This window comes from Pogoniulus pusillus, chromosome 21 (genome assembly GCF_015220805.1).
Source record: "Pogoniulus pusillus isolate bPogPus1 chromosome 21, bPogPus1.pri, whole genome shotgun sequence".
Classification (NCBI taxonomy): domain Eukaryota; kingdom Metazoa; phylum Chordata; class Aves; order Piciformes; family Lybiidae; genus Pogoniulus; species Pogoniulus pusillus.
The window spans coordinates 8,296,940-8,324,062 of NC_087284.1; the positions used below are offsets into that span (position 1 = coordinate 8,296,940).

Below are 27,123 nucleotides of genomic sequence, written 5' to 3' on the forward strand. Positions count from 1 at the left end.
TGTGACATCATTATACAGGTAATAATAACCGTATAAATCTCATGTCCTGATGTCACAGATAGGCTTCAGCTTTTCATTCTTCAGTGTTATGTTGACATAGTTACAGATAACATCAAATATAAAAGTTCCATTCAGAAATAATGTTGCTTAATGGTAATGGCTAGCATGAATTCAGATTTATTTTCCTGTGTCTGTCTAGTAACACTGGATTTGTTCCCAACATAAAACATTATGTAGAAGTCTGGATAAATTGATAAAGGCATTATCTGACATGCCTTTAAGGAGTCAAAACTCATATTTCCAACAGTTATGTTTTAGCTTCAACTTGGTTTTGATAAATTACATAACCTGCAAGCCATTATTAGCTTCAAAGGAAGTAGAGACCTTGAAAATCAGTTGGCAAGAAAAAAAAAGGCATCTGTGCAGATTCCAAGTCACTCCAGAAGACTATACTCTTTAGGCCATGCAACATAAACTGCAATCCTACAGAGAGATTATCTCAGGGAGATATCCCTTCTTGCTCACTATTCTATCCACAGTCAACACACAGCATCCATGGGCCCCCTACAAGAGTTCATGACTTAGACCAGCATAGCTATAGATCCTGTTTGAGATGCCTTTAAATAACTTTTAATATCAGGAACGGAGGGAAAGAAGCAGTATATAACTACCAGCTCTCTGCAGGCCAAGACAAAGTACTGTTAGATCAGCAATTCTGTAACTGTGCTCCATAAAGTACTTGCATTTTATAGATGCATGATGAATTTATGCCTATTAATTTCCTTAGTGCTAATGAGATACAAGTATGAACAATAAGTGCAAGCACCATGAGCATCAAGTGAGGTTCAGTGTGGGAAAGCTCATTAGGCATTTCAGTTAATTTTGAACTGTGTACTTTTCCTGTCTGTTCTTTATCCTACAAGGTCTTACTTGATGGTTTTTTTTTGCTAGGTACCTCTGTTATTCAGGTAACAGCAACAGATGCTGATGACCCAACTTACGGCAACAGCGCAAGAGTAGTGTACAGTATTCTCCAGGGGCAACCATATTTCTCTGTGGACTCTCGAACAGGTATGTTATTTCATCAGGGAACAAGGGAGTGTGAAAACCAAAGGGAAAAGTCTCAAGCAGAAAGAATTGTGACTGTGGCCAGAGAAGTGTATTTATGTGGCTTCAAGCCAAAATGGAGTGGGACTCTGCAAGGGCCGAAGTGAGGGCATGGTAACAAACTCCAGAAGGATATGCTCTCTGCAGTGATATATTCATCCAAATGACAGTATTCTGCAGCTTGAGAGCTGGGTGGGTTTGGTGCTGTAAATACTTTTGTTGGCTTCTATCACTGCAACAAGGTTTCAGCAGATCTACTTGGTAACAAGGTGTAGTGGAAAAAACCAATCTTTGACCCAAACAGGACTGGAAACTGCAAGCTAAAGGATGTGGTTATCTGTAGTAGTTTTATCTAAGGATACTCTCGTTAATAACCTTAAATTTATCTATAGGACATCCAGACTGTTCTGGTTGCTTTCTCTCTTTCTTTTTCTGTGTATATCCAAGGTTTATATCCAAAAGAAGAATCTGACAGGTTTTGACAGTTTCCAAAGGACATCTATAGTACTAAGGTCAGAAACTCATGAAACAAGTCACCACTGAGCCCTGGGGACAAAATAGAAAAAACACTGCATAATCTGAGAGCATTTCGTGGAGTAGGTGCTCTAGCCAAAGATAAATTTATTTATAGTGTGTTATTTCCTCAGTCTTGTTTATTTTGTGATTAGATATACTGCCACAGGAAAATAAGGGTATAGTCAGAGATGTGCTAAGTACTGAATGATTTCTAAGAAAGCAAGGCTGTAACGCTCAGGGTCAGCTCCAATGCATATTTAACTGCTAGAGTGCAGCTTAGGTGTAAGGTAGGCCCTTAAGTCCAAAATCATGTACTTGATTGGTATTTAACCCAGAAAAGGTGTTTTTCACCACTTACTGGTTTCCCAGTCCCTTAGACCTGTATCTTTGGACATGCCTAAAGCTTCCTCAGCTTGTGGGCAGTGTGGCTGGCATCGGTTTAGTCTAAGTGTATCAGAGAGCTAGAAAGCCATTTCCCCATCACAGGCACAGGACTTTTATGCCAGCTTCTTCAGTGCAAACCAACCTGCACCATTTAGTAACTCAGAAAATGCAATTGTAGCTCTCATGTTCTCCTGAAACAGCTAGAGCATAAACAGTCACCAGCTCCTTTATATTGATGGGTATTGATTAAAGCACCCAATATTGGGTCACTCATTTCCTTACACTCTTGTTTAGAAACATTTGGGGTCCTTCTCCTTCACTTCCCAACACAGCCTTTGAGTTCTAGAAGGGTACTTTTGTTCCTGTTGTATCAGTGGCCTCTCAGGTGCTGAACAAATGTGTATGTGGAGACACAATTTGAAAGAAAAGCTGAAAGCTGCCTTCTTCATTTTTCCAGAATACTTTTGCAGCTCATTTATGATCATATTCCCCTAGAAAGTTTGAAAAACATGGATTTAAATCCCTTCCGGTAGAGTAGACAAAGACCCCTGAGTCTCCCAGTTCTCAAGAAAACATTTGGCTCTTCATTACTTTCTTTGAAGAGAGTGAACTTCTCCCTGTTTGGTGAAAGAAATGGTACCAACACCTTTATTTTGGGAGACCTGAGAATCAGAGCCTTTCCTATAGCCCTGCAGGTTTCAAGGTGCACCACTACCCTCAGCATTTTCTAGCTGGCCAGTTGTGTGCAGCAGCAGCACTGAAATCTCCTTGTTCAGTATGGCTACTCCTCTGGGTACTATTTGAAGAAGCATGAATCCTGAACTGGCTCTGAGTCTTGATGCCCTGGACTAACCCTCCTCTTGAGCCCAGAGGCTCCAAATGTAAGCATGGCAGAGCCTGGTTTTTTAGGCATTGATGCTTTTTTTCTGATCTATACTGCTGTCTATTAAGGACAAGCCAAGCATGGAAATTCCCTACTAAGTATTCATAAATGAAGAAAATACTTGCAGAAATCCTAAGCATTTTCCTATCTCGTTTATATCCATGGGAGTTAAGAAGCTACAGCCCTTCAGGGGAGTCAGCTGCAGGATAAGACTCTAGTGAATTGTTCAGTGGTCACTATTTCTTCTCTTCTAAAATCAGTGCTAATTGCCAATGCAGTATCCTTTAACTGCTCTTTTATTAAACCCATACATTGTCTTTCTGCTAAAAATACACTCAAGCTGATCACTCAAGTTAATAGTGTCCTGATGTGCAAGTACTGCATGTTGAGGATGGTGCCTGAGGCTGACAGATTTGGCCACGTGCAGGAGAGCACCCCAAATGTGTCAGAGTCCACATCTAGCAAGGTCTTCTAGTGCCCTGGAAAGTGTCCCGTAGCAGTCCATCCACTGGGCTACATTACCAGTCACCACTTCACTCCTGCTCAGGGAACCTCTTGAGGCTTAACAGCCTGCTAAGCAGGCATGCTGGGCAGGTGTACTGTGAAGGAAAAAGCTGCCTGCGTGCTGCGGGCAGGGAACTGCTAAAGGGGTGTAAGAAACGGGTCACGGTGGGAGGAGTGGAGGTTTGACAGCTCTGAAGCATAAGCCCATAGACTCAATCCTGGCAGGCATGGCAAAGGACAGGACTCATAGGGGCAGCCGAGTGAAAAGGAAAGGAGTGTATTCACCAACAGACCCAACACCCAAGGCAACAGAAAAAAGAGCTTCCCAACCCTGAGGCAGATGTCTGGCAGGCTTTGGTGAGAGGAGATCAACGTCACAGACAGAGGCTGGAAGCTATGGATGAGGGCAGCGGGAGCTGGCAGCAGCGCCTAGCCCCGCGGCAGCCAGGGCAGAGGGAGCCTCTTCCCCCGCGGCTCCGGCAGCTCTGGCCTGGCCGATTCCTCACAGCCTGTATAAGAGAAGTGTTGCTGCCACCTCATGTCCTGTTGCAGTAGTTTTAACACTGCAGAAAATGAGAGGAGCAGGTTGACCATTCTGTGCTGTCACCCCTTCCGAGGTCGGAGCAACCTGTCTTAACCAGCTTCTTGTGTTCTGCCTGCAGTCTGCAATGGGAGTCTGAAAAGACCCAAACAAAACTGGTGAGCTTGTCAGGTTACATCTAAGATTGTGTGTGTAGGAAAACACTCAGAAAAACTTGTGTCTTTTAACTAATCACATCCCTTTCCACCTTTTGTGCAGTTATCCTGAGAAAGGCCTTAAATCAGTATAGTGCATTCTGTGCATTCTATGCCCAAAATGCTTTACCCACTCCCTTGGAAAGCAACATTTTAATTTTGCAGAGACATCGTAACCCAGAGCTGAATATATTTTAAGGGTGCTGCTTTAAAATTCAAACCTTCTGTTAACCTAGATTTAATTTGGGTGAGTTTTACTCCACCAGGAAAGGGCAGGCTGAATGCAGTCATTCAGGGCATAGGGAAAACAATGCAGAAACAAGAGCACTCCACCTTGTTTATGTTACTCTTTAACTGTCGTTTCTTTTGTTCTCACAACCCTTTCACCCCCTCAATCTCAGGCTTAATTAGAACAGCTCTAATGAACATGGACCGAGAAGCAAAAGAATATTATGAAGTGATTATCCAGGCCAAAGATATGGGTGGACAGCTGGGAGGATTAGCTGGAACAACCACGGTGAACATCACTCTCTCTGACGTCAATGACAATCCACCCAGATTTCCACAGAGTGAGTACCCACTGTGCCAGGAGGGGCAAGGAGGAGTGGCTGAGTTGTATGTTTCTTTGCTCTCATTTTAGCCATTTTCAAACTCAGAATACTGACAATTAGAGATGGGCAGAATTTCAGGTCAGTGAAAGTTTTCTTCAGAAAAATGTCAGAACAGAGCATTCAACACCTTGTCTTTTAGAAAAGGTTCCTGATCTCCAAAATCATCAACACCACTTTTGGTTTTTTTAAGTGAAGGAAATTAATTTACAGGGGAGAAAAAAAGAGGATATCCTTTATGTTTCTAGTCTGCTCACAGCCATTACCTCTGGCTGCTAATTACTGCCCTGATTTGCTTTTCATTGTGTCTCCAAAACAACGTCTGTCAAATCAGAGCCATGAGGTAATGCTGCAAGTTGAAAAATAATTCATTCCAATTCCAACCAGGTCACTGCAGGAGAGCATCTGGTAGCTGTGCTACCAGCATAGAGTGCATTGTCACATAGGTTACCTTCCGGGAGTGGTTCATCTAAGCATTGGCAGTATACAGTTACACCTTGAGATGTGTAAAAGCCACAGTAAAAGGAGTGCAAAAATATGCAACTCCAGTCTTACCAGAAATGTTACTTTGTGTTTACAAAAGTGATTCTCAAAGCAAGATCAGCAATGTTTTGCCCATTTTTCTGTTTTCTCAATAAATTGTTTACATAATTCTCTATACTGTTAAAAATCTGCAGGAAACTTCTTGGTTTTGATTGAGCTGAATCTTTCCAGGGATATACTACTTTTTTAAAAAGAAATTTGATTCTTTTGGTAGGATAGATCAGACTCAAGCCATTTTGGTGTTGTCATTCTTCTCATTTAGTTGAGAAATGAAAACTCCTGCAGTTCTTTTTGTTACTATTTCTCTTCTCCTCCTGCTTCTGCATGTTGCACTGCTAAATCAAAGTATTCTGCTAAGATCAGCAAGAAGTGTCAGCTTCCACTTTTCTTCTTCCATTACAGCAACCTGTTGAAGGCACTGTTGCCAATTCTGTTTTGAAAGTGGCATGAATTGCAACTGCTTGATATGAAACTCTTGATTAAGAAAAATTAGAATAGGTCAAACCCCATTCTTGGTGTTATTCTGCCTTATAAAGATAAATAATTGGTGGAGTGAACACAGGAATGTAGTGAGGATGGCCTGAACGTAAATTGCGATGGCAGAGAAGTATTTTAGATGCGTTTGTATTTCTAAAACACACTTTTAAAATAGCAGTTCTTTCTTTCCCCAGGCTTGCTGCTAAGCAAATTAGTGATGCACCAAATGTGCTCAACACAGAGTATGTAGGGGAGAGGTAGTATATTCTATTAAAGTAACTGGTAAATTTGGAAGAAACAGGCAAGCTTCTGAGCTCTCAAAGCCTTGTTTAGGGCTGAAAAGAAGTTTGTATTGACTTCAGACAGGATTTATTGTGCTCAAAATGTGTGTATTTTTCCTGCTGTACAGGCTGATCTAATAAAGGATGCCTGTCCTGTTAAATCTGTTTCATATCCTGCTTTATATCATGACTGCAACAACACTGGTTTTTAATTGCCCTGTTTTTCTAGTCAAAATTTCCGTTTTCAGGTGTATTGCTGGTGTGAAAAGAGCCTGTTGAACAAAACTACTGATATGCCAGATACCTAAGTAAAGCTTTCCCAGGCAATTGAGTCAGGCTGTGGCTTTTTAGAGGAAATCGGTGCTGTTGCAGTTGTTGGAAAGATACTAAAGACTGCCTGCAGGCTATGCAGTAGTGTGGCCTCCCCCATCTACTCTTTGCTTCGGTATGCAGTACCCTGTTTCTTTTGACAAACTGTTTTTTGCTCCCCTGTCCCTGTCTGCTGCTTGTGCTAGAGCATTATCAGATGAGTGTTCTGGAGTCTGCTCCTGTCAGCTCCACTGTGGGCCGTGTGGTTGCTAAAGACATGGACGAAGGCATTAATGCAGAGATGAAATACAGCCTGGTGGATGGAGATGGACTGGATGTCTTTGATATTAACACTGATCCTAATTACCAAGTTGGCATCATAACTGTGAGAAAGGTAGTAAATTTTCCTTTTTATAGTAATTTCTATGGCTAACAGGCTTGGTTACCTTTCATGTGTGCAACTTTCCCTTAGTAACTTAGTTCCTGTTACATTACAGTAGGCCCTTTGCTGCTATAAACCAAAATTTCTTTAACATTCATTGCTAAATTATGGAAGCAGACTGTATTCCTAAGAGCAACTCTTAAAAAGTGAAGACAGCATTAGCATAAACATGCCTTTTCCCACTGAAGCAATGTTCTGATTCACTGTTTATCTATTTAAATATCCTCTGTAGCTTAATTATCCTACAATGCAAGAAATTAGATCAATATTTGCATTTGAACTGTACACATTTTTCACTCCAGTGTCCCACAAATAATAATAAAGCATGCCTTGGAATTATTTATAAACCAATAAAATGCAGGCAGTTGGGTTTTTTTAATTGCTGCTTGAAGATCCATAAATGCTAATTAGGCTAGAAAAAGCTGTCTCTAAAATGGCAGCTGTGAAACTGCTACTACTCTTTACTGCAGGCTACACAGAAAGGCACAGAGTATTTTGCTTACACTCACTGCTTAGGCTATTTATTCTACAGTCTTACATAAATGCTAGAAGTTCAGCTCTGTTTCTAGGTTATGAAACTGTAACTATATTTCTGCCTAAGCACATCTAGTGCACTAATAAGGCAGTATAGCTTCCATTTAAATAGCCTGGGACTCAACTGCGCACTACCAACACTTGGGAGAGATTTGACCCTGCAAGCCCCCTATGCCCTGCAGCAGAGCAGTTAAGCCTGTATTTGTAGTCACCTTTCTCCCACTCTTGTTTATGTGTACTAGTCCCTAAAGTTAAGCCTGTTTGCTGGAGTGAAAGAGATGTTGAATGCAAACTCCAGTGTAATTTATTGGTGAAAGAAAAATAGTTTCTTTGGGGGAAATTTGCCAATATGTCTGACTTTTCTTACAAATAGTATTGCTAGATGGCATCATTATTGCCACATGCATACTGGCACCTGGCACATACTGCCCAGTATGTATGAGCAGTATGTACCTTTATGTACCTTACTGTACATAAAGTTTGTAAAATTCTATATATGCCTATAACTTTTTGTAAGATTGCAATAGTCAAGCATTGCAGAAGTGATCCTTTGGATCCACTCTAGAAAAAAAAATAATCAAGTGGTGTTGATAGAAAAGTATGGCAGTAGGGGAGAGGGGGAACAAGAGAATTTCTAACCCCAGAAGGAAATTCTGGAGACAAAGCAACATTTTTTTTTTTCGTTTTGTAGACAAATTTCCCAGACTAACACTTCCATAATGGGCATAAAAAGGATAATTTACATTTACAGATGTGTGTTCTTGTAGCACCTTACCACAGCCCACTAATTGCACAAAATGCTGAACACCTGTTTAAAATTTACAGCTTCTTCAAAGTTCCCTGCCTGTGAGGCTAACAACTCATCCTGGTGACAGCATCTCCCTTCACCCAGCCTTTGCATTCACACTGCCTTCAGGAGCAGGTCACAGGTTACAGAGCCATCACAAAGACCAGCGTTCAGGAGATCCCCAAGCTGCCCTACCACTGCCTGGCCAATCATTTTCTCACAGTGGCACTTGTCAAATCCCTCCTGCACAGCGCACCTCTCAATGCCTGTCTTAGCACTGGGGAAGGAATATGAGAACAAGAAAAGGTTTCCATCATGTGCCCCTCCTCTCAGCTGTGTTTTAGCCACATGCTTAGTTTGCAGTTGAAGGCAGCCTGCTTGCCCTCCTCATGGAATGATTGTTGGGAAGACGATTAAATGCACCTATGGAAAACAAATCTGATAGAGGGGGGGCAGTGATGTTACAGCACTGGCAGATAAGAAAGAGGATCAAGAGGGAATGCACACTCAGCAAACTGAGAGTGTCTGAACCTAGGAGCATCAGAAATGTCATGGCTTTGCATGCTTGTTTCATTTTCTTTTTTTTTTCCTAACTAGATACTCAAATATTTTCTTAAAGCAGTTGAATTCTATAGTTACTAAGTAGTTCTGTGATTTATCATCTCTTTCTATAAAGAGTTTTTTAGAGTACATGCAATGTTTCTCACAGTTTTCTGGACATGAGAAAACATGAACTGTAATAGCCTCTTTCTTAGTACATGTTTAGGCAGCTTTGTATTGCACATTCCCTCTTGGTCATGTAAAGATATTTTTGTGCTATTTTTACAGTGCATAAATATCAACTGGTAGACTGCAATGGTTCTGCAATAATGTGTGGTATGTTTGTAGATGTAGCTAAACCTTGCTGACAGGTGCTATGCCTGCAGTAGTCGCTGATTTACCAGGTGGAACTAAGGGCAGCATGAACAAGTTTCAGATCATCTGTTTGTACCTGCTGCCACAATTTGCACGGGCCCCATTTGTGTGGAACTGACATACCTTGCTCCTGTATTTCTGCCTGTATTTCCCTCAGAGTGCCATGAAACACACTGTGTGAATCACAATGCAGTGGTGGTGTGCTGCTTTTATTTCCCTGCCAGCAAGAAAGAAAAAATGTGTATTCTGAAGGGATCTGCAAATATTTCTCCTGCTTTTTCAGTTCCACTGTCACATTAAAAAGAAAAAAAACAAAACACCAAACTGTAGACTGCCATTTCTGATACTACTCTCACTTCAATGCTTTGTCTCCATCTGCAAATATTTACCTTTGTTACCCATATGATTAAAAAATCATAGTAAACATTAGTTTTGAAAAGGAAGGATTACTTTACAGTAGAGAACATATTTTCTTTCTGAAAATCAAAATTATATGGTCTAAATCATATGGCTCAGTGTGCTTAATGCTGTATTTTTTTTCCCTCAGCCTTTAAGTTTTGAGAGCAAGAAAAGCTACACCTTGAAAGTAGAAGGGGCCAACCCCCACTTGGAAATGCGATTCCTCAACATGGGTCCCTTCCGTGACACCACCACTGTCCACATCAGTGTGGAAGATGTGGATGAACCTCCAGTGTTTGAACCCAGCTTCTACTTTGTGGAAGTGCCTGAGGATGTAGAGATTGGAACCACCATACAGAAAATTTCTGCCAAGGATCCAGATGTGACCAACAACTCCATCAGGTCTGTCTTCTCTTTGTGCATGCCCTCGTGAGTACTCTCCTGGCACATCTGTTTGGTGGGGTGGTGATGAGACTGAAACAGCACTGGTGGGAGGGACACGCTCTTTTTAGCCAGTAACAGTCATCAGTGATTTTACTGAGACTAGATTTCTCATCTACAACTGACAAAACAATGCAGGAGCTCAGTCTTGCTTTTTCTGTGATATGGAGAACATCTGCATCTGGCATGAACTGCTCAGGCATGTCCTGATAGTGTACATTAAAAACGAAATCCAGATTCTTGTGCTTTTACTGGCACAAAACCCAACAGCACCACTGAGACCATACTGAGGGGAAGTTAATCAACTTGCTTCTCTTTTCTCCTGTTTCAAAGCTGCCTTTACCTGCTCAAATACTTTTGGAGTAGATTTGAATGTATACTAATAAATATTCATGAACCACTACATTCTAGTATCAGACCTAGATATTCCCATAAGGATTTAAGAAAGGTAAAAGGTCTATTTACAGCTATAAGGACTTCGTAACTGCAACTTCAGCAAGGAGTCAAAGGAGCAGATTTGTGATAGCAGCACTCTTCCTTAGCAGCTGCCAAGTCAGCCCAGTTTATGACAATACTTTTTCCCCAAGGCCAGTTCACTTACTAATTTTCACAACCTGCAGGAGCTCCAAGTGACTGCAAGTTAATAGTCTCAGAAGGTCAGCTGCTTCTCTCATCTGAGAGATGCTTTGGGTGGTGAGATGCTGTTTGCCTAACCTTGCATCAGTCCAGGTTCTTAATTCTGTTTGGGAACAGTCCTGGGAAGTACAGGAGTCAAAGCATCAAGTGTTTGGAGTTTTTGAAGGAAGTGAAAGCTATATGAGCAACTCTGTGCACTTCATCTAGGAAGTCTGAGCAGATACAATGCCTTGTTCTTCTTAATAATATTGTTTTTCTGTGTTACTGCTTTATTTTTTCCTCTCTGCCACCTTAAAATATACCTATTTTTCTACCTGCATTATGAGGTTATCATACATCTTATGACATTTTTATATTCTTCAAATCAAGTGTTACACTGTCTGCATCACAGTTGCATTACCCTTAACTTTTTTCCACCCGTATCCCATTTTGCTGATTACTGTCTAGCATTATCCAAACACTGCAGTGTAAACAGCTCTCTGCTAATCTGCTTAAAATAGTCTAAGAACAATTCTGCAGACTATCAGAGCGTAGAAGCATCCATTGATATTTTTAGTAAGGTTTCTCTTTGTTTTCTTCAGAGCTTTGCAGTGACTACCCTTGATGAAACTGCAATCTATAAAGCACAGAATGCATCACCAAAACTACATTGAAAAACCTCAGTTATAAATGTTTTAACTCTGCTCCTTCCCAACATGCATCCTCTTTTCTTCCCATATTCTTCCTTTCTTCCCTCCTTCCTTCTTCCCCTACAGCTCGTATATTATAAAATGTAGTGGGTTGAGGAAGGTCTCCCTCCACTATTAAAATTTGCCAGACCAGCTCAGATGGCTTGGAAGTAAGATAAAGCCCTATTTACAGCAAACCTAAATTTACAAGCATGTATACACAATATATTTGTAAGTATTTGAGATTACATACAGTTGAGAAATAATACAGAAATCCAAATTCCCTCCTGGACAGACAACCCCAGAAAGGGCTCAAAGCTACTCTCTCTCTGTCTCTCTCCATCTCCTTCCCAGACAGAAAAACAAAGGAACCAGCAAAGCGTACTTTGTTATCTGGAAATGTTAGCTGAGCTGAGTAGAAGAGATTAGAGCAGTGAATATATCCAATGCTCAGGGCAAAGAAAGAAAAAGGGGACAAATCGTTTGTACTTTGTCTTTTTACCCCTTTTAGCAAACCAGTGAATGATACAGACTTTATTATTATTATTCTTTTACAACCAATGATCTAATTTCATTATAGTATTTCATTTATCCTCAAACCAGCACATGCATACAAAGGATTGGCATAAACAGAGAAAAATTAAATACCATTTGATATCTAAAAATGCAAATGTTAGAAATGAGTTCTCCATGTCTCTTAGGTAGTTTCATCCATTCACTAAAATTTTGTGCAGTGTCAGTCCAGCATGTTTGGTGCTTGCTCAAAATCCACTTTGCACAGATTAAGGCAAGATAAGGAAAGATATTTTATTACAGAAGCTGAAATGAAAACTCTGATCTGACCTCTCCCTTTGCCTTTTTTTCAAGTATGGAGAATCCAGGGCACATTTTGAAGGGCTCACTAACCACAGGGAACTCTCAAAATCTCATTTTCCCACACTGAAATTCTGATACCAAGAAATAAGCCATGATTGTTGTTAAGCAATTGGAAGATAGCTGAGAGAATGCAGCAGGAATGAGTTTGAGAGAAAGATATTAACAGCAGAATTTACATAGAGGACTGAAACAAAGAGTCCACCTGTGCCGCTTGACACTGGTGATTAATACCTGCACCACTAATCACAAGGCCATAATCGATTTCAGATACACATTGGCCTTAAACTGTCAGAAATCCTTTTTATAACCCTCATACAATTACTAAAGCAAAATCTAGCAACACTCATACTTACTCCCTAAATACATCTCAGAGAAATCTCTTCATTTAAGAGGAGATGAGAAGGACTGGAAAGAAAGGGAAAACAAAGCTGCCGTCCTCTTTGATTTTTCTAAGTGTGAAAGAATTTCCCAACAACACAGCTCAATACTATTTTAGATCCTAATTTAGTAATTACCTAAATACAGGCTGGGGTGGCATGCTGGTTCTAGCAAATGTGTTTGTGCTGAAAGGACAAAGTTCAGAAGAACAAGCCCTCTTCAGCATCCATTGTGACTAATGCTCTCATCTTCCATCAACTTCAAAGAAAGAACCAACAAAAATGAGAATAAGCCTGGGCTGTTCTAGGCTGTGGCAGTTGTGTAGGCACGTGTGTGGCTTTTGCCAAAGGATGTCTTACCACGTTAATACAGATAGCAAGGAAGGCAACTCATACAAACCACTGTTAAGAGCAAGGTGATGCATATGAAGGGGTTTGAGTATTTTACACACCCTGTCCCTCATTGCATATAGCAGTGGCAGCTCTTCCATCTGCTGCTTCCTAATTTTCCTGGCCTGCACTTGCCACAACACTCCACTGCTCAGAAGTATGAGAATCATAGAATGGCTTCTTGACTATTCTTTGAGAGTAGCCATCTAGCAAATTCCTTATTCACTGAGTGATTCATCCATCAAATCTGCGTCCTTCCAGTACAGAGACCAATGCTGTACAGACAGCATCGGACACTTTGCACAAGTCCAGTTGGTCTTCCCTTGTCCACTGGAGCAATGACCCCATCGTAAAAAGCCTGATTTTTCTTTTCTGTAAAGCAGGTGTTTCTGTGCTGAGCTATGCAGTGCTTTGAGGCTGCTTCCTCTAAATCTTCCCATCATCCGAGCACTACTCTCCATTAAATGCCATTAGCTACACCAACTCCTAGTTTCCCAAGCATCTCACTGTGTGCCTTTACAAGTCAATAGTGCGCATAACTAGGTTGTAGAAGATGGTGGATGTGGTATGACAGTCTGTGTATTCATCCTGCTGGGGTACTTCATTGGCTATAGCAGAGTTTTCACAAGGGTTACATAATAGTTTTAATATGTTCTCTTTCAGATACTCGATTGACAGAAGCAGCGATCCAGGGAGGTTCTTTTATGTCGACATTACATCAGGAGCACTGATGACTGCAAGACCTCTTGACCGGGAGGATGTTTCTTGGCACAATATCACTGTGCTGGCCATGGAGCTGAGTAAGGAAAATGCAGGCTGTGCATAGATTAAAGGCATACAATAGACAAAGTAGGCTGAGAGACTTGAATTCAGTGAGTCACGTGGTCTTATGTACCGAGTGGAAAGCTCTATTTAACTGAATTACCCTTGTGACACCAGCAAGCGAATACTGCATTTTATTTATTTTTTTATGCTCCTTTTCACATGCTGGTGGGAGGAGTAGAAGCTGGCAATTAAATGCAGAATGCTACTTTTTCAATTCATTAATATTCTAGGGATTTACTGAGAACTCTTCCTCATGTGTTTCTACAAGAGCTCTCTCTCTTCAGTTGGCCTAGGTACCTAAAGCAGGTGCTTCAAAGGCTGCCCATCTGCCAGAGCTACCAGTCCTAGCTGGGCGGAGTGAGTGGTGCAGGGACTGGTAAGCAGCAATGACTCTACACTGCTAGGTCACTAGTTAATAACTGTTCTGGTTCAGCAGCAAGTAAATGTCATGAACATCAGCTTGTATAAATATCTTGGGCCAGAGTGCTCTGGGATCTTCTAATACACTGAACTTGTTATGCTTTTGGATACTACAATAAGTTCAAACTCTGCTCAGAATTTATCCGTGCCAGGTGTTTACTAAGGCTGTGAGAATGAGGAAATGCTGATCATTTCACAGTGTTAGTATGAAAAACTCAGCTGAATTTGTAGTGGAAGGTAGCTTTGTAAATAAGCAAATAATATAAAAGGTTTGCCTAGTCTTCACCTGACATGTCTTCAGTCCACATAGCTTTTGCTCAGGATCTCAGTTCATCTGCTGAGGAGTAGTAGCTTTTCAGAAGATTGCTGCCAATAACAGAGCCATTCCTTATACTTGAGCGCTTCTTGAACGTCCAGGGTGTACCACAGATACAGGGCGGTTTGAGAGGAAAGATGTTTTGAGAGGCTTGCCCAAAACAAAATCAGCCAACTTGAAGTTAGCACAGGAACGTTTCTTAAGTCAGTGACACCACCACAGATCTGCAGGCTGTTCTAGCACACAATGCCTTCCTGTCCCCTTTGTAAGTTCTGAGAGGTGTTGGTGACATGATATGATTTCACCCCATCAATAGTTAAGCCTCCAGTGGCCATGCCATGTAAATTCATCACATATACACGAGTTTGTAAAAGCTGCCCATGTAGCTTGCTCAAGGGTGAGAGCGAGATGAAGGCACATCTTTCTTTACTCATCTTCTCTCACTCTTCTGTCAGTTTTCCCCTGTACATATGCCCCACAGTATTTTTAGTGAAGAGTTTCAAAAATGTTGTAGTTACGCACTCCTGAGTAAAGCTTCCAGTATTAAAAGTTAGATGACTATTACTAAGACTATTATAAATTAGGGAGAAATAATACAGTTTAGGAGCATTCTTTCAGTGATACAATGTGGTGTGTTACAGATACAGAACATTGAACACTTAAGAAAATTCCAGAGTGTAGGAAAATTCTCTATATGAGCATGTAGTTTCTTTTTATAAAGGGAGATGTATTTGGAGCTGTGCACAAAGTGATATGGCTGAAGAAATAAGAACACTAACTTTTCAGAACTTTCTGCATTTTTGCACCTTTTCTGACCTCTTAATAATGACTTCTAAAATATTTTCTTTCTGCCTAGGGCTTTATTTTGCATTAAATACAGGGGGAGGGTGGAAGATGTTTTGGGGCAGAAAAGCATAGTAAGAAAAGCAAGTATTTTGTGGTCATTTCATTTGGAAATTGTGTATGTGAAATGATGTATGGATTTACTTGCAAAGAAAGCTAATGAACCAGTGGGACAGAAGTATCACAAATGATGTCACGCAGAATGTGAAATTTTCCTTGCAATTTTAAGCTTCACTGAAAGCATTTCTCTCTAATTTCATGAATTACTACGTTTTTAACCTCCCTGTACAGAGTACAAAAGATTACACTGTTTCTGAGTTCAAAGAACGTAAACTCTGAGGAAAAACATACCTGAACTGCAGAACTACTGCTTTCAACAAGTTCTAAATAAGAAGCCTATGCTTAGCAGTCCCTTCCTCTTTAATGTCACCAATACCAAGGATCAGCAAACAGTATTGCCCAGTCAAAAGACAATTTAAAAAGTGACATTGTCTAGAAGCTTTTTTTATAGTTTCATTGGGCTGAAGCAGGTTTAAGTCTTTGATGGAATTTGTTTGAAAAAGATGTGGTTGGATGGGAAGCTAGGCTAGACAAGAGAGCATTTCACTCCGACCGCAGTTCCTGATGGGAAAATATCATTTAACATGAGTCAGTAGAAAAAGAGCTGCTTTAAATCTTGAGCAGAGCAAGGAGCAGCCCCTTCCCTTATATTGCTTTTCTTTATGTTGTGCCTCCTTCTTCCAGACAACCCTTCACAAGTGGGCAGCGTCGCTGTGACAGTCAAAGTCCTGGACGTGAATGACAACGCACCAGAGTTTGCAAGGTTTTATGAAGGTTTTGTTTGTGAAAACGCCAAAGCAGGGCAGGTAAGAAATGCTGGTAATACCAGGGGCTGGGGAGATGATGCTGTCCTACACAACGTGCCAGAAAGTGTGAGCATTGGAAGAGGCTTCAACTAACCACTTTTCATTTGAAGTCTCAGCAGCAGCTGTCTGTGCTGCTTTCTAAAGGCAAGCACATCACACTAGGATTAGGATCATATATAGCACCTCTTTTTTCCCTTGCACAATAGTTTCCAGGCTCACTGTGCAATACATTCCATGGCTGAAATAAGCCTTTGGGCAGGTGCCAGCAGGCAAACTCCTGGTGTGTCTTGTAGCAGCAACAAAGAGAGAAGTATTAGAAGTGCCATGGAGTCAGCCTAGCCTACATGCGGCAGATGAGGCTTACTGTTAAAAGACCCCACTTGTAAGAGCCTTAAACACTCCTGGACTTGCAAGATCTGGACGTACTTTAACTTCAAAGAGATACCAAACTATATCTGTTCTGCTGTGAACTGAAGAGGACAGTCATAGACAACGCAGGACTTCCTACTCCACACACTAAACCAGCAGTTCCAAACAAGCAGTGAAGCGTCTCTTCTCCTCTCCCTTCCAAAACCTGATCAAAGCCCTTGAACAAGGTCTGCTAGCGTCAGATGGACAAAGCTTTCTCTCCCTAGAGCTGGTGCAAGATCTGTTAATCGCTTGTGGGGAGGCAGCCTAGTGGCTTCACCACTCGGGGCCTATGTGGGAACTTTCTGTCTCCTAATACAAAGCCAGCAACCATAGTTTAAACATACAGACACACCACTCACAATTTATGAAGGAAAAATTATGCTAGCAGTACCACTGTGTGTTCACTGAAGCCTCTCACAGCTTGCTGTGAAGCAGAATGAGATAGCTACTCAGTGCTGGGAGAACTGTCTTCACAACTGTCATAGACAGGATAATTTCATCTCCCTGATTTACAAAGATCCTTAGTAATAGAGGGGAAAGATAGCATTGCTTAGCCTTTTTTTCCTGGTTTTGAATGGTGAGTATCCTGAACAATACATTCTGAGAAATGTACATTAATTTCTTCCTTCGGTGGAGAAAGCCAAATTCTGTTGCCGTGATTTGTAAAAGGTCTGAAATCATCTTGCAGGTGGTTAATAAGACTTTATAGATCTGTCATTTGCCTCTGAATCCAAAAATAATTTTGAATGCAAAAATCCAGGTGAAGGTTTATTCCTTGTCTAAAAAGATGCCAGAATGTTTACTCAGAGTTACAGCTCACTGTGCTTTAAGCTGTTAGATCTACTTTACTAAGCCTCTGTAGGGCAGATGACAAAACTGGATTTAGCATTGTTTTAGTCTATTTCCACGGTGTTACTTATCTCATATACAGAGTGTCTGCATGGTTTCCTTTTTTTCCATCTCTTGCTCTGGAAAGAATTCAATCAATTTCAAATTAAAAGAGTGATAATCAATCTGAAGTCCTTTTCTACCTGCAAAATGAAGCTGAAAGTAAGTAGGGGGTTTCTTCCAAGCTCTCTAATGCACAGTGAATGTTCTAGAGACGCTGATTCCTCAAAAAAAAAAAAGTGGGGGGGGCAACAAAATATAGGGATGCATAAAAATGTCTGTTACTTGAAGCAAACTGACTGTCTCCTCCTTTAAGTCATTTGCACAATCATAGCAAAATAAATGAAGCCTACAAGATTTTGAATCTCTTCTTAATTTATCTATTGTACCTCTACAAGATAGCTTTATTCAGATGCTCCAGTTGCTTGTATTTACATATCACACATAATTTGCATCTCATTTATTTCTGCTTTGTTCTCATATTCTGTAGCTCATCCAGACAGTGAGTGCCATCGACAGGGATGACCCACAGGAGGGTCAGCACTTCTACTACAGCCTGGCTCCAGAGGCAGCCAACAACCCTAACTTTACTCTAAGGGACAATCAAGGTAATCAGAGTGGACACAGTCAGTTAGCTACTCCAATTTCTAATGCCTGACTTGGACTTGAGAGGCTGTGATTTACAGTGTGTGGTAAGAGTGGCATTTCAAATAATACCAAGTGACATCTGCTCCTTAAAGGCAGTGATAAAGTGACCTATTACTTAATACACTTGAAGATTATATCTTATTTTCTTCTCTATTCTCTAGCAACAGGCCTCTTTTTCTTCTTTAAGCAAATGTGCCAGTATTTTGTATAAATTCACATCTTGTGGTCAGGCTGCAGGCATCTCAAATTACCAGAGTGAAAATCACATTAGTTCAAGACAAGATGCTTAAAGGTAGGATAGCACTGGAACTAGGAGTCAAAAGCAGAAGGAATTGTATTGCTCTTTTTTTTTTTACTCTTCATGTTTTCTTCCAGGCACAGAAAAAGGGAAGATATTTGTACTGTTCAGTCTTTTCCCCAAGCACTTTTTTTTTCCTTGCTCTTTGCACATGGCTGTTGCCCAAAGAAAGGGAGGGAGTGAATGCAGAGCCTTAGGGGAGTAACTTGGCAAACAGCTAAAAATCTATGTAAGCTACACTAAGTAGAAACTGAAAGACCAATGGGAAGACTCATGGCAAAGCACTGGCATTTGTGTATTCTAACCAGTGGAATTTGCTGCTTTTGGGGATGGTTTGGTGGTTTTGGAGCCTGCAGAAAGGCACCAATGGAGCAAGCCTTCATATAACTGCTGCTGATAGAGAATCTTCATGGGCAGTAAGGAAATGGTGCTGAGGTCAGGTCAATACCAGCTTTCATCAGGAAAAAGGGACAACATTTAGTGACTTGGTGCAGAGCTTTGAAAGTCAGTATGAAGGGGCTGGATTTCGGTAGGAATTTAGCATGTGAAGTACCACAAGTGATTCTAGAATAAATGGGGAGAGTGACTGGCCATCTGCAGTTGTCTGTGGCTAGTCTACAAGTAGAGTGCCTGCCCCTGCTCCCACACATGCCTACCTCTCACACTTACTCCTGTAAACCCTGCAGGCATGTAGAAGAGCAAGACAGAGGTTAATAAAGAAGGCCCTGCCTTCACTAACCGACAGTTTAAAAATATGCTACTTGCAGTCAGGAGCCCTACTCCACGGCATGCTAATTAATTTTTAGTCCCAAAGCAGTCTTTTTCTATAGTGTCCCCACACACAGTTTCTTGCTTTTTTATTCCTTTCTATTTTACATTCTCTCTTATTTTTTAATATATATTGCCAAAATAAGTGAACAAATGAACACCATAACCATTGCCAAAACATTTGGCAAACTAAGCTTATGTAATCCTCAAGGCATTGCTCTGAAAGAAGAAACTCAGAAAGTTCCCAGCATCAGATGTACTTTTTGTGTCCAGGGCTCTGTTTGTGCTAATTTATAGAGACAGGAACAAGTGAATGGCTATGCTTCTTAATCTCTGTAAAATATAGTTTTCCAAAGATAGAGATCACAGCAAGAAGCTTTGGGTACTACTAGTTACAAATTTGAACTAAAAACATTAAGTAGCAAACCACAGACTATTTGAAAAATACACATTAAGGACTCATTTACTACCTTAGCAATTTGGAATGCCATTTCAGTACCATTAATTTCTGTTTTCACCTAGGGATTATATAAATTACATGACAGTCACAGGAAGGGTAGCTATACCGTGTGTCATGGAGTGGCAAGACAAGAAACAGAACCCACCTTGCTAGTCAGAACCTGTGCCTGTAAACATGAGACAGCAATACTTCCCAGACTGTGGGAAGGCGCTATTAAGATTAGCAATTGTGTGTGATTACTTGGTTGTCCAATACAGCAGTAAGAGAAACTGCAAGACATGCAGCCTTCCTGGCAACAATTAAAACCTCAATTTATACTGAGCAACAGATAGATCACAGTTTGCATTCTGATGAGCTGTTTTACATATTTTTTCTTTTGGCCCCTGTCATTTTAGTCTCTGAGAACTTCTTCAGTCTATTCATTCTCCACATATCTCTGGCAGACAGAGAAATCCTATTGTTCTTCACTTTATAGACAGGGATCCAGGGCAAGAAGAAATTAAGCTATTTACATGCCTGATTTCCTTTGAGTTCAGTAAAATCAGTGGGAGACAGACGTACATACCTACAAAAATCTGCATCTAAATAACATCCCATGGCTACATAGGATATATGTGGTGAAGCAGGGAATTATGCTAGTGTCTCCTGTCTCTTTGACTGCTGATACAGCACACTGGCAAGCCATCTTCCCTTGCTTCTAAATTTAAGTGAGATTATGCTGGGGAAAAGAAGTTGGCAAAAGAAGCTTTTTTTAAGAATGAGATGAACAATGAAATAAGCTTACTGCACTTCCAGATTGAACTCTGAGCTCCTCTTCTGTTGACCTCTCATTTTGAGTACCAGAGACTGATGAAGGGAGTAGCCGTTTTAATGGGTGCAGGCATCAGTGCCCTATGACCCCCAGGCTTGTCACTGGAAACCTCTGGCAGTCTTCCCCATTGCATTTAAGTATGTCCTGGGAAAAAAAATTAACTATTGCAGCCTTCCCTGAAACTGTGGACTAACTCCTGTTTTGGCAGAGCACAAAAGCAGTGAGCTGAAAATCCCCAAGAGAAAACATGAGCCCTTCCTCACCCCAGCAGTGTCTGTAATGCCTGCTTCCTTAAGCTTTTTTTCTCCCTTCTGGTAAAATATTTCTTTATATTATTCTGAACTGTTTGATATTATTACAACTACTTTTTAAAAACTAACAGACATTCTGGGCTAATCATTCCCAATTCCCAATACAGAAAGAAACAAAGCCTTTCTTGGGAGAAGAGAAATGGTTAGTGCTGATTCCTCTGACCTCTCCAGGGAGGTACATCACTTCCAATAGGGCAGTCTTTAGTAACTCTTCTCAGTGCTGTAGCTAAGTGTTACCATCCAGCCCTCTGCAAGCCAAAGAGGCTTGTACGCTGTGATGCAAAAATACTGTGCATTCTTATGCTGCTTATTTGAGTTGGGTTTTTTTGCTGTTTATTAATATAATGGGACTCTGTGTCCACATAATCCCTTTTCTCTTGATGGCTGGGGCTTAGCAGACTATCAAATCTGGAAGAAAATCTTGTATTCCACTTTCTGCCATGTTGCATCATGTTCCAGCACTGCAGTAGCACATCAAACCACTTTGGCTTTCGATGAGTCACACCACAAACTTTGGAACCTGCATATTGCAGGTGCAGAGTAACAGGTAGAGTGATTCTTTAGGGATGATTTGATGCATGCCCTACTACTACAAAGCAAAACAAAAGGGTCAAAATTTAATTATGAAATCCTTTTAGTCATTCTCAACATTAAGAGTGAAGTATTTAAGATCTGAATATGTCACAGAAAAAAAAAATGGGGGAGGGGAACTCCACCTCTCTGTATAGATACCTATCTTCCAATACTTCATTATAGAAACTTTTGGGTTTGGCCTGAAAAAGAATTCTGGTTGAAAACACTTGAGATGTCCCACTAGCTGATCTTGCACAGTCAGGTTCACTGCCTCTGACTTCTTTTACAGGCAAAGTAGGACTTGCTGAGAATAATGAAGTCTTTTTCCTTCACAGAGAGCAATTTTACATAAAATTAAGGTTTGCTGTCATCTGAACAGAATTTATGACTTACGCTGTAAGTCAATTTGAAGAAAGTGAGTCTTTCATCCAGGAAAGAGAAATGCAACTAAATTACTACAGTGTTAAGATGAGTGAGACATTTCCATTGACACAGCATAAATACAGGCATTTTGCTATTTTCTGCCCTTTGAGCTGTTTTTTGTCATGCTAAAACAGGCCTGGAGATGAAAAGATGTGGTGGTAATAGCTGGGGCTGCACACACTAGAGGGGCACATAAATAGCACAAGAGAGAAAGCACTTGCATGTTCCCCAGGAGAAAAGAAAGGGACCTTTGCAGGAAGTGAGCACCCCTGTCTGCAGCACCCCTTACCCAGGAGCCATGGGAACCACAGGGTGCCAGCTGCTGCTCTGCTGGGTTTTGGGACTCACTTCTGGAAACCTGTCTGTCCATGCCTGCTGCACTTACTCAGAGCTGCAGAGTGTATCAAAGAGTGGTGACATCAGTAAACACTGACACATGATTTAACAAGATGCTGCAGTTATTCTGTATTTTCACATCCAAACATATGCATGCACACTTCAAATTAAGACATAAGAAATCTCCAAGAGTCCTCTAGAAACATGCCACAAATTCATACTAATCTCATGAACTGTGGAGCTCAACATCTTGATGCTTATATGCTCTAGTACTGATACCACAGAATTTGTGGCACAAAGTATAGAACTTGCAGCATAATTTATGTCTAGCAGGTCTAGCCTGAGCTTGCATATATTGCATAGGTGACTACAGAAAGCCATCGAATAATTTCTGATGTTCAGAATACAACAGGTAATACAGCTGATTTAGCTGCATGCAAGCTGAATATCTGCACTCAAGAAAATCAACATGATTTCAGTTTTAGCAGTGAATTGAGAGGGAAGTAAGAAGGAACAACATAATCTTGGTGTTTTGTTTTTTTTTTCCCACAGTCTGCCTGTGATCAAAGGGTTTTTTGCCTTTTCTAGATAGCTGTCACATTGTGCCAATCCAACTGGGAATTGGCATTCTGCATTCCTAAGCATAGCAAATTTACACTGACAACAACCTAAAGATGCAGATGGCCAGATTGTGACCCCTTTTGAACCAAGGCAACAGGAAACTAAACTAAGTAGAAGAAGAAACTGCATGAGGCTCAGCTCCTCCACACACCACAGCATTGTTGCACAAGGTTAGGGCTTACAGCTGTGCCAGAGAGAAGTACCTGTGTTTTTCATCTTTGCTGGTCCAAGATTTCCAGACATATTTGTAAGAATGGCCAATTTTCCTCTACATTCCTTTAAACTCCCTACTGGGCCAGATCACATTGGAGACACCCTGTCTTGCACTTTTTAAAGTCTCTGAGACCAAAATGCTTGAACAACAGCATTACTGATGTCCAAAATTTTTATTTGGCATTCTTAAGATGAGAATTGGGAAGAACAAATTCCTTAATCTAATGTCTTACTTATTAAGAAACTTGGTGCCCAGTGTGCGGAATTTGAGGGAGGGGACAGAGAGAAATTCAAGTGCCACTGGAAATTCTGACATTTTGAAAGCCATGCTGAATATGAAGGGGAAAGCCCCAAAGCGAGGAAGTTCTCAAAACGACCAACAGTATCTGGCTGTTAGGTCACTCAGTATTTCATTACAGTAGTATAATTTTGATTCCTTTTAATTTAAATTCTTATAAAAAGAAGTGGTCACACTAAATGAAGCAAGAATTGTCAAGTCAAAGCAGAGTAATTCTGACAATGATGACATGAAGCAGTCTGACCTTTCTCAATGGCAACAGTGACAGCTAAACTGCACATATTTCAGTGAAAAATGTTTAGTTGCAAATTTTCACTGAGATAGCAAGCTGGTGCTGTTTCCTTCGTCATCTTGTTGCCTCAAGCAGGTGACCATGCTATATATCATAAAAGAAGAGTAGCTGAACTTAGCCACAAGGATTATAGAGCAGTATCTTCAAAATAGTGGCAGCATTTAAGCATCAGGTCTAGAAAAGCTGCCAAACATGAATAACTAGACAAACAGTTGCCTTCAACTGTTTGTTTCTGGTTTTCCTTCTGAATGCTCTTTTAGCTAAATCTGAAGGCTGTGAGTTTGCTCTGAGCACTTTACGTCAGAATGGGCAAAGACACCTCTTAGAGGTGCATATGCTTTGCAGGTTTGGAGCAATGGCCTGAGCAGATACTGGAATGCAGTATCTCTCTGGGAAGCAGGGGCAAAATGCTGATTAGTGACAAACTGATACAAATAAAAATAAGTAAATTAATGACAAGGAAAAAACAAGAAGAGAAATGGATATGGATATTGTCTGCTGAATACTCTGCATTCTGTCCATTTATTTTCTACCCTTAGACAATACGGCATGGATTTTGACAAGGCGCTCTGGCTTCAGACAACAGGAGCAGAATACCTTTTACCTTCCCATCCTGATCAGCGACAATGGTCGCCCTGTGCTAAGCACCACGGGCACACTTACCGTGCACGTATGCAGCTGTGATGATGACGGCATGGTGATGTCCTGCAATGCAGAGGCCTATGTCCTCCCCATCAGCCTGAGCAGAGGGGCACTCATCGCAATCCTCGCCTGTATCTTTGTCCTGCTAGGTAAACCCTCAGCTTCTTCTTGGGAGAGGACAAACCTGTTGGTTCTGTCCAGGGGGCTGCTGAGCCATTGAAGTTGAAGGACACAAATCACAGAATCATAGAAAGGGTCCTCCAAAGTTCATCTAGTCTAACCCCCTCTGCAGTAAGCAGGAGCATCCTCAACTAGATCAAGTTGCCTAGAGCTCGCGCAAACCTCACCTTGAAATGCACATGTACACACATATATGTATAGATTACATTTAGCCACACACATACTTAAAGGGCCAAATCAAGGACCACCAGATGGCACAGGCAGCAGCATACCACCTCATTCTCTGGGGTATAGAAATGAGGGAAAACTATGGCCTGCAATTATTTCTGCCAGATGCCCAAAATGCCAGGGTGTCCATTAGGAAAAAAAATCTCTCTCTGGATTTCAGTAGCATTGCGGATAAATTACTGGTATCTGGCTAGCTGAAAAGTAGCTCAAGTATCACTTCAGTGTATCACACGCACTGCTGGATATACATCTTAAGTGCCACCAAGTGTTAAGCATTAAGCTGAGAAAAGGGACAGATAGCAGGACTTCACGATGCTATTTTTTACTGAGAGGTGGGCGATTTCTACACCTCTCCACCTGCAAACACTACAGCTCTTTAAATCCAAGGGACTGGCTGAGATCACCCAGGGGAAAACAGGGCAGTGAAGAGTCTGAAACGTTTGCAAGATCTGACCCATTACTAATGGCCCCATGTCTTGGTTACCTCCTGCAGTGCTGGTGCTCCTCATCCTCTCTTTGCGGCGCCAGCGGAAGCAGCCATACATCATTGACGAGGAGGAGAACATCCATGAGAACATTGTCAGGTATGATGACGAGGGTGGCGGGGAGGAGGACACAGAGGCCTTTGATATTGCTGCCATGTGGAACCCAAGAGAGGCCCAGCTGGTGGTGAAAAACCGTCAGGACATGCTCCCTGAAATAGAGAGCCTCTCCCGGTATGTGCCTCAGGCGTGTGTCATGGACAGCAATGTCCACAACTATGTGCTTGCCAAGCTGTATGAAGCTGACATGGACCTGTGGGCACCTCCCTTTGACTCCCTCCAGACGTACATGTTTGAAGGGAACGGCTCAGTGGCAGAGTCGCTCAGCTCTCTACAGTCAGTGACAACAGACTCAGACCAGAGCTACGATTACCTGACAGACTGGGGTCCACGCTTCAAAAAGCTGGCCGAGATGTACGGCGCCACAGACAGCAGCGGGGCTCTGTGGTAACAGATGAGAAACGGCAAAGGGGTTCCCATGCGAAACAGTGTCCAGTTCAGTTCATTCTCATCAGATGCTTCCATGGACATGGATGAGGCCTCCTAAAACATAGCAATACGGTGCTTGGATGAGAATGAGAAGAAGGGTGTGAATGAAGGTCTCTCTGGATCAGCTTTACTTGGTGAAATTAAATCACATCTTGGAAAAAGTGAGAAGCAGAAGGAAGCAAATTTTTTCTTGTTTTTTACAGCAAAATTGGAAAGCTCCACACCTGGAATATAATAAAATTACTCTTTCTCCCTTCCTTGTACACAGCAAGCTACATGTACAGGTACACTGAGCTCTACACACCTGAGTTCAAAGATCTGTAAATGCCAGCTGTAATCTTCGACTTGCTAAGAATGCCACCACAGAAAAGTTCCCTACCAGTTATTTTTTCCCCCTATTAAAAAGGAAACAAAATTGCTTGCTAACAAGGGGAAAAGAATCCCACAAAGCCGAAAATTGAAACTGGAATCTCAAAGGGCTCTTTGTAAACTAAACCTCCTCTGTCTGTTGCTAACAGAGTCCTTTGTTAATCTTTTAGACTCAAGGCTGAGGGTTTTCTTCCACCTGGCTGAGAATGCTGTGGAAGACACTTTGAATTTCTGCTCTAGTTTAATGGCTGATTGAAAAGTCATTGGTGTTAACACTAATCCATCTCCTATCAAGTTTATGTAAATTTATTCTTGGCTTTTTAAAAACACAACTCTGCTAAACTGCTCAGAACAAAACCAGAAAATCTGCCTCTTTTGCACTGTAGATGTCTCTTCCATGTGCCAAATGTGAAGATTAGATTCTACCAATGAAAGCCAAATAATTAAAATAAAGAGAAAAAGCTGTATTTGGTAACTACATGGGTTAGATGGGCTTTCCTAATCTGTGTGAGGTCAATCCAAGGGATGTTTACATACTGTAGATAATCTACTTGAAGAAATGCAGTATTATAGACCAATAAATGGATGTAAGAAAATTACATGTATAAGTTTTGTATATTTGTTAATTTTGGTAATAAATATGATGTACTGCGTACAGTACAGTACCTTAGCACCTCTTTTAATAAAAGTTAAACAGAAGAAAAAGTCTGATGACAATTTCTTGACTGCTTTGCACACAGTAGTTAGTGTATATCTGTGGCATGCCTTGAACAGCAAGGGAGATACGGTTCATCAGCATCATGTCAAGGAGACAAGGTTTGAGCAGATCGGCTGCTTCTTTTATCAGTGTTCACTTGGAGATTGTCCTTAGCAGTGAATCAGTAAATGTGCAGCTCACCAGACAAGTTGCTTCTATTCCAAGCATGCTGAGGTTAAAAAAACCCATCTTGGTTGGTATTTTTTAAAACATCACAGCTGGGGCATTGAGAAGCTTGGAAGCCAGTGACAGCCCTGAGAGAATCGCATGCCTCTGTCTCTGACAGGCTGCAACATGTGATAGCTATTTACAATCATTCTTACTTCACAGTCTAAGTTTTAAGCCTGGATCTTGTTTGCATGTGGAAATAGGAAGGACCAGGGAAATTACACTAACAGATTTCATAGAAGGTGATGAAAGGCTTCTGAAAGCAGATCAGTCTGCAATGGCATTGGAGGGTTTCTTTCCAGCTAAGGACTCTGC

The 27,123-nt window shown here is 41.2% G+C and overlaps 1 protein-coding gene across 3 annotated transcripts in view; it reads left to right on the plus strand.

Annotated features, from left to right (window-relative positions):
* Positions 1-26,588, plus strand: part of CDH20 (cadherin 20) — a 283,902-nt gene extending 257,314 nt beyond the window's left edge. For all 3 annotated transcript variants that reach the window (XM_064160836.1, XM_064160834.1, XM_064160835.1), the window contains 9 exons: positions 952-1,071; positions 4,531-4,698; positions 6,554-6,741; positions 9,573-9,826; positions 13,476-13,612; positions 15,961-16,082; positions 17,872-17,989; positions 23,973-24,224; positions 24,977-26,588. In XM_064160836.1, the coding sequence (XP_064016906.1) occupies positions 952-1,071; positions 4,531-4,698; positions 6,554-6,741; positions 9,573-9,826; positions 13,476-13,612; positions 15,961-16,082; positions 17,872-17,989; positions 23,973-24,224; positions 24,977-25,476 (1,859 nt within the window). In that variant the 3' untranslated portion in view covers positions 25,477-26,588. The remainder of the gene's footprint in view (positions 1-951; positions 1,072-4,530; positions 4,699-6,553; positions 6,742-9,572; positions 9,827-13,475; positions 13,613-15,960; positions 16,083-17,871; positions 17,990-23,972; positions 24,225-24,976) is intronic.
* The last annotated feature ends 535 nt before the right edge of the window (positions 26,589-27,123 follow it).